At 42.7% G+C, this 7,996-nt stretch overlaps 1 protein-coding gene across 4 annotated transcripts in view; it reads right to left on the bottom strand.

The window, feature by feature from the left end:
• Positions 1-1,483: 1,483 nt before the first annotated feature.
• The window catches only part of ABCC9 (ATP binding cassette subfamily C member 9), a 135,051-nt gene continuing 128,538 nt past the window's right edge, over positions 1,484-7,996 (bottom strand). For 2 of the 4 annotated variants that reach the window (XM_090043638.1, XM_090043640.1), the window contains 2 exons: positions 5,178-5,358; positions 1,620-1,822 (listed from right to left, as the gene is read on the bottom strand). In XM_090043638.1, coding sequence (XP_089899764.1) covers positions 5,221-5,358 — 138 coding nt within the window. In that variant the 3' untranslated portion in view covers positions 1,620-1,822; positions 5,178-5,220. Of the gene's footprint in view, positions 1,823-5,177; positions 5,359-7,996 lie in introns of all 4 variants that reach the window. The other 2 variants (XM_090043639.1, XM_090043641.1) reach the window with 1 other exon arrangement.

Genomic DNA, 7,996 nt, shown 5'->3' with positions numbered 1-7,996 from the left:
TGGTAGATATGTGAAGGGTGTTTTGAGGTTTGGAGGGGGAATAAAAGGTGGTTCATGATAAAAAGGTTAAAATTGATGCCCAGGTATTAATGATTGTCTAATTACAGAAACATACCTTATATAAGATCTGAATATTTCAACTAAATTTTTTTAAAAATGGGTGCCAATTTCAGGATACTTAAACTACATTTACTCTAATACTTACTATATTGAGTGAAGTTCATTCCCAGCGTAAACCTACTGAAGCCAATATAATCCTAGGATGAATGTGCCCTTTCATTTTCAAAAGCCATACAACCAGCAAGGAGTTAGGAGCTGAACACTGAACATAATTTTTTTTAGATACTGATTTTTCTCTTGTCCTTTTGATGTTTCCTGTTCATTACCATTAGGAAGAGTAGATTCCTGGGCAAGATCTGAATACTACACTAACTTGTAATAAAAATATATACCCACTTCAGAAAGAGTCTCATCCATTATAACACTGGGGAAGCTTATACACAGCTTTGTGGATGGCAACTGCCATTGCTTTTAAAAAGCAGAGTCCATCAGGATTCCAAATAGTGCGTGTGAACTGACATGGAAGAGAGGAGAAATTTATTTACCTCTGTTGGAAATCAATTGTTCTATAATTCCTGCTCTCAAGAGAATATTTTTTATCTTTAGCTACAAGATATTACTCTAGGCAAAGTTTACATCTTTGGAATACATCAGATTGCACTAAGGGTGCAGACTGAAGTGCAGCTCCCCACTGTAACTCATGGCACTTTATAGGAAGCACCCTGACTTACAGTGATCCCCCAGACCCAACAGACATTTACTGTTGGGTCCCTGGGGTTGGGAGACTGAGCTGCAGTTGGAGCGGCTGCAAGTCTGCAGCTGCTGTCCCCTAACCCCACCCCTCCAAGCCCTGCTGGTGTCTTCAAGGTGGGAGGGGGGGGAGTGGAGAGAGCTCAGTTTGGGGGTTACCCAGCTGGCACTGGAGGGTAGGGCAGGTGGATTGGAGTGGGGGGTCTCCCTTCCCCTCCTCCCATGCTGAAGACAGTGTGAGGAGTAGACCCTACTCCCAGCACACACTGACACAAGTTAATGATGACACTCTGCTTTGTACTGCCTTTAACTGAACCCTCAAATAATGAAAGTTCAAATTGTTATGGGATTGGGCCTTTTTAAAGCACCACGCTCTCCTGTAAGGGCATGACTGTAGAGTACGTCGAGTGGCTCATTGTGTGACAAAATGTCACTTGTGTCAGCACCCTGTTATATACAGTATTCTTTTTCTAGGGGTAGATATTCCTGGTGCTCTTTAGCCCCCACCACACATTACATTACTTGATCACTGGTTCCAATGTACTGTATTCAATTCCTAAAAGGCAGCATTCTTTTGCTTGTTACCAACGACAAAAATTGCACGAACAACATCCAAGGAAAATGCCAAATTTTCATGAAGTCAAACTTGCAAATTTACATGTGAGAAGCTTAATGGCATTTGGTAAAGTGACATTTTTATTGCTTTGAGGCATACATGTAGTGCAATGGGTTTTATTATTTAAAGATAGAAACGTGCAGAAAAAAAATATTTGAAAAGACTAAAGTGACACTACTTCCAATAGAAAATATTTGAATTTCGTGTTGTTTTTTTTTAATAAGGTATTAAAAATACAGCATGCAATCTAGTGACCCTTCACATATCAGCCCGGACAAAAGAAGCAAAGATGCCATTTTCCTGGGAGAGCAAGTTCTCTGGAGTATCGTATTCCAAAATGTTCCCTCGTTTCATCACGATGACCAGGTCTGCAGTCAGAATAGTGTGAACGCGATGCTGTTGTAAAACAAAAAGCCATACAGAAATTCAAATTACATTAACAGTATTCATTTCAGGCCTGGTCTAAAGCCCATTGAAATCAATTGGAGGATATAATTTGTCATCAGTGGTTTTGGAATTGGGTCCTTATAGTGACAAATCTTAAATAATCTGCAAGAAATAGATTCAAGTCTTGAAAATGGTTATGGAAGTATTTGAAAAGCACCTTTTGAGCTTAAAGGCTTTCCAAGTGCATAAAAGTCAAGCACGGGATGAATGTTAACAGGATTGAGATCTATAGGTCCATGGGCCAGGACGTTAAGTAGGTCCTGAGACCCTGTGTGCCCTCCATCCATAGTTTGATGAAATGGGCACCTGGAATTATGTTCCTGGGCTTGCTGGAAAAATAAACCCAGTCATGCATAGATAAAGCACCACCAGTAAACACCTTCTTCTGAAAGCTTTGATCAAGGATGTGGCAGGCCGGCAGGGGGTGCACCTGCACTGAGCCACCTGCCTCACAGCGTCTGACCACCTTCTAGGCTCCGAGTGCCTCCCTGGGGGTGCCTCACATCTGGCCGACCCCCTTTCTGGAGCACACCCGCTAGCCTGGGGTAACGCCATCACCGCCCAGGGTCTGGACTGGTCCTGGCCCTGTGCCCCCTGGGGAACACAGGCCTGGTAGTCCTTGAGGGTACTCGACCTACTCCGAGAACTTGGGGTGCTTCCCTCAGTCTGAAGCACAAATAATGGTCTCCCTCAGTCAGCTGAACCAAGGCATAATCTAGACTCACTCCCACGCCAGGTACCAAGGAGAATTTTATTGGTTACAAGGAGGAGGTTTGGAATAGGATACAGGGTTGAGCAATATCAGAGAAATCCCACAGAGTAAACTGACACGGCTGTGTAGCCTTTGATCATGCATCTGAGTTACTGTAAGCTATATATCTAGTTAGATCTCAGGTAGAGGTGGAGATTCCCTCTGGAGGCAGGCAGTTCATTGATCATGAGTTTCAAGAGAGAGAGCAGGTTTCAGATGGTCCAGCTTCTCTCTCTCTGAGTTTTCATCATGGCTACTGCCCTTCCTCCCGGGCAGTCCTAAACTTATATAGCCCTTATGACCTCATTTACCTGGTTCAATGGAGGCCAGCACCTATTGCCTGCCAGCCAACCAATTTGAAATGCATCACTGGTTGCAGGGTCTCTAGCCCCCTCCCAGTCAGGTTGGCATTGCTTAGAACAATAGGGAGTTTAAGCCCCCCACTCAGGTATGTGATGCCAGTCACCTAGGCAGAAGGAGCAGGTTTCCCTACTTCCTCAGGAATGTATCCAGCTCAGGTTATAACTCAGGGTCACCTGAAGAGATGGGGCAGAAGAGTCTGCCCTTTGCAGTGACCATGTTAACCAAACTGTCACATAGCAGAGTTTTTGGGGAGAGACAGAGGTGGCATTCTGCCACAAAGGACACTTAGACAAACACATAGTCTTACAAAAGAGTTATTTGGTCTTAGTGGTCATGCAGATTAGATGTGGTTTTGAGTTTTAAATTTACATCAATGTCCCACCCCCATCGCCCCACACATACTCTGTAAAGAATGCAGTTTACATGTCACAGGGAGTTTTGAAGTGTGCTTTAATGCTCAGGGGCAACACAACACAGGGGTTTAATTCTCCCTAAATCGAAGTGGTGGTTTTTAAAAAAAAAAAGCTTTAATTTAGAGCAAAGTAAACCCCCGTGTCATGTACACCCATGTTGGAGCCTGAACCTTACCTGTCCCTCCAGTGGTGGGGAGGGGAGAGCAAGCTGCTGGTGGGCAGAGCAGTCCCTGGATGCAGGGGCGGGGGGGCTGGTGCTTCCCTCCATGGCAGTGGTGGGCCCCTGCCTACAGGTACCCAGCTCAGGCAGTCCCGGGGGTACTGCAGCTGCAGAAGGAAACACCAGGGCCCTGTGCAGCTCAGGCAGGCAGGCTCCAGAGGGGGGAAAAAAAAAGATCAGGTTTGCCATGTTTTTTTCCCCTCTTTTGTGGAGCCTGCCTTCTCAGGCTGCTGATGAGCTGCCTGCACAGCCCTTGAGCCACACAGAGCCCAGTGCTTCCCTCCACAGCTGTAGGGTAGGAAACTAAAACTACTTGGACATGTTTTACTTTGCAGTGCCCCGAAGTCATATGCTGTGTCCCAAAGTCATTTAAGGTGCATTACACCACCAAATGTGCTACAGCGGCTGGAATTAACACACAATACACTGCCGAACGTGCAAACAGCAACGCCATTAAAGCAGTGCAAAAGACATTTAACTCACTTTAAATCTGTTTTAATGTGTCATCCAGAAATGCCCCCATAGATTATTTTAATGAGCATTAAAGCATCATGTAAAAAACTATGACATTACGCTAATGCTCAGTAGAATAGTCTACTGCATATTGTCACATAAAAATGGTTCAAATGAGCTACTGCACATTAGGTAAGTCTAATGTGCATTAATTTAGTACCCCATATTGGAGGGTATTTATACACATGCATGTGCTGCGGCGCATACATTTGTATACATGGCAAAATGCATGTCATCGCTGAGAAAATGGTGGTGGTGTGCTTTTGAACTAAAACACATCAAAGGTGTTTTCGTTCTAAGGTGCACCACTGCCATTTTCTGTGCGCTGATGCGCATTTCACTTTTTATACAAATGTATGTGATGCAGCTGGATGTGCGCTGATGTGCTGGATTTTTGGTGTGTTAGAGCAGACAAAGGTACATGTATAAATGCCTGTAGGTACTAAATTTAAGGTGCATTAATGCACATGTAGACATGCCTACAGAAATTCAAGGGACTGCACTGATGATGCAGTGATTTGGACTCTGTTTCAGGCAAGTTGGTTTGAACTTGAAGGTTTCATCACTAACTGGTATCATCTGGCAGTTAGCTACTTAACAGCCCACTTATGCTTGGGGCTGATTCATATCTCCTTATCAAATCCAAATAGCAATATTACTAAAGGGATAAGAATCCATTACTTGAAAATCATTTTGAATAAATGATAGGCTGGAACAAACTAAAATGTCTCACCCCAGAAGATTTGTGGTGTTTCTGTCAAAGGAACACATATCCACTAAGATAAGAACTGAGACAGACGATACATTTCAGTTACTCCTTTCCATTCATTTATGAAATCCTTTTATAATAATTCTTATTTTTTTTCATAGACTAAAAGGATAATTCAAGTCTAATTAATGGAGCAGTGGAAGGGATTTAATGTTTAAGATGGATGAACATTTGAAAGTATTTGAATACAACAAACAGTTTTTTGTACTGTTACTGAATAGCTTGTGCAGAAGAATAGAAGCAGAATTAAAGATAATAGAGTTAAAGATAGCTACCAGAGAGCCTGAAGTCTTGTGAGCCAGAATGGTCTGACAGAATCTACTTGTGAGTCTTCACCAAAGTGGTGAACAGGCCATCCTCTTTGAGGAGCAAGTTTGAGGCAGTATCACACTCAGCTAGAACACCATCAGAAAAGACTAGCACAATGCCTGCATCCAAGATCTGAGACACTCGGTGCTGAAAAGAAGAGAAGAAAAACAGGCAGGTAGGTGGGAGGAAGAAGGAGCAGCCAAAAAGAAGGTGAAGGCAACTAAATAAAATGCTTTGTGAAGAACAAGGAAGCCAGATATGAACAAGTGCTATATTTCCTTTATAAACCAATATGGAAAACAGAAGGTCAGTGATACTGATAAATAATATATTAGTGGGAGAGATAGCACCAATCATGCAAGAATCTGAAGGACAGTTTTATGAATGGAAATCCTTGTTAATAATATTTTATGCATTTATGCATCCAAGAATCTTAACCACAAAAATGAGCTAGCAGTTGTGACTCCAATCTTACTCTCTAAACTCAAAATAAAACTTCAGACAAAACAAGTAAAACAGCTGTTGAAGCTTACATTTATTTCAGGCATGAAACAGCTGTCTGCTAAGTAAGGATGTCATCATACTCTTAAAATGCATTAAAGGCATCTTACAAATGGACAGAACTTCTAGCCTATATACAGAGCTGGTTGAAAAACAGGAAACAACCCATAAAAGTTTAGTTTAGCTCTCCTGGTGGGGGGGTTTAGTGAAATTTGAAAAACGTCCATTTATACATCTTTATAGTAACAAAGAAAAGCTGCTAAATTCATAAATCACATTATAAACAACAGTTGCAGAAAATGTACAAAGGCGTAAGTAACAAAATCCAGATTTTGAACCAAGGTTCAGTAGTGGTAGTTGCATCCAGTACTTCAACTGGGTTTAGTAGAGAGATTTAGCTCAATGGTAACATTTGTAATCGGATACCAATCTGTATGTTGATAAGAGCTCCACGGCAAAGTTCAGAGTATAACTAGATGTCATCAAATGCAGTGGATCAGCAGTGCCAGGATGTGTCCACTAATCTGCTTCACTGGGCAAAACATGCATCACCCACTATCACTGTCTTGTCCATTGATCCTGCAGGACAATGGGCAATGTGTTCCCCACTTGCAGAGATGCACCCTGGGAAATCCCCAGGGAAAGCTAGCTCTGGTGTGGTCCTGGGGCTGAGACTGCAAATCAGCTGGCTGGTGGTCCCAGCCCTGGGACTTTCCCAGAGTGTTGTCGCATACCTAGGGAATCTTAAACAGCAAACCTGAACTGGTACTTCCAGGGCTTCAGGGGCCTGATCCTGCAAGCCCCAGGAATGGGAAATCCCAGCATGCAGGATTGGGCCCTAAAGCCCCAGGAGTCCCTGCCCAGGGTGGCATGGGCTTCTCTGGGCTGCCCAGGCTCCCCTGCCTTAAAGCTAATGGATCTCAACCAGAAAAAAGCATCATAAATTCATACCACCTAAGTAAGAAGGGTCATAGACATCTGCTTACCTAGCTTTTGTGCCACCATAAAAAATGTTATGGTGGTACAAAGGCAACATTTGTTAACCTGTCAGGTTGTTCAGATCCAAAATCTTCAGACCCAAATCTTTCTTGGCTTTTTCCATTTTATACAGATGAACATTACTGTATTTACTCAAATCTAAGCTAACCCTGAATATGAGATGACTCCCCCAAAAAATTAGATTCCGTACGTGGAAAATGTATAAATTTGTTATAGTTTTCCAGCTATAGTATCTAATTATTAGAGGTCTGCCTTGAATTTGTCCTCCTCCCATTGCTACAGCAGGGAAAACAAATCTAGGGGGTTAAATAGCCTCATTCCCTCCTCCTCTTTATGATCAGACACTGCTCTTTTTGAGCACATGGAAGTAAGGGGAAAATGTGAAAACACTGCCCTTGATATAAACATGATTTACCATTTAAGCAAATTACTACAGGTAGCTCTACCTTTTATGAAACTGCTGCAAGTTTTAGCAAAAGTACTCCATAAACACACTTATAACCAGCACTTTTGTACTTCTTTATATACATATTACAAACTTAAAAAAAAGTTTCAAGGTCCAATTTTGTTCTGAATTCTGTTCAGCAAAGCCCAATGGTCACATTCTGAATTTTGGTTGAGAAGAGGTCAGTCGTTCAAGTCTATGTGGCTCTACCACCAGGCAAGTATCCTCCCTCCTAGATTCATCTGTCTGGGGCTTTAAATATTCCCCAAATCCATATCAGGTATCCTATGTACAAGCCCCAAGCCTGGAGTCCTTAGGGGTTGGATGCCCCTTACTCTTGCTTGCTCCTACCTAAAAGGCCAAGGAGCAATCCACAGGGAAAGTAAGAATACAGTCCTCATCTACCAGAAAATTGTGCAGTCAAGTTTCCTGCATTTAGGGAAGCTACTCCCACCTGGAGTGCAAGGGGCAGACCTCACCCTATAACTACACTTGATCAGTTGGGAGGATCATAGGATCTCTGTTGCCAAGCAAGTATATGGTATAACTATGTATACAACTAGATATACAGCTAAGTATATAGTACAACAACTATATATCATTGAACCATATTAGTCCAAAGCCAAAGAGATCATGATTTACCATATAGCTCATTGGGCTGGGCCTCACCAGAGTCAACAGCATTTCAAGCCATGGTGGCCCCATAGTTCAGCACTGATCAGTATGTGCTTGTATTCCAGATACCCCACACAAATGATCCATGTGCTAATAAGGCCTCCCCCCCCCCCCAAACTCATGGGTGTTCTTGTCACAAGCCTTGGGATCCTTCAAAAAATTATA

This window comes from Crocodylus siamensis, chromosome 4, assembly GCF_052110815.1.
Source record: "Crocodylus siamensis isolate JL-2025a chromosome 4, ASM5211081v1, whole genome shotgun sequence".
Taxonomy (NCBI): Eukaryota; Metazoa; Chordata; order Crocodylia; family Crocodylidae; genus Crocodylus; species Crocodylus siamensis.
The sequence above is the reverse complement of the archived record's forward strand: the minus strand, read 5'-3'. Positions and strand labels throughout refer to the sequence as shown.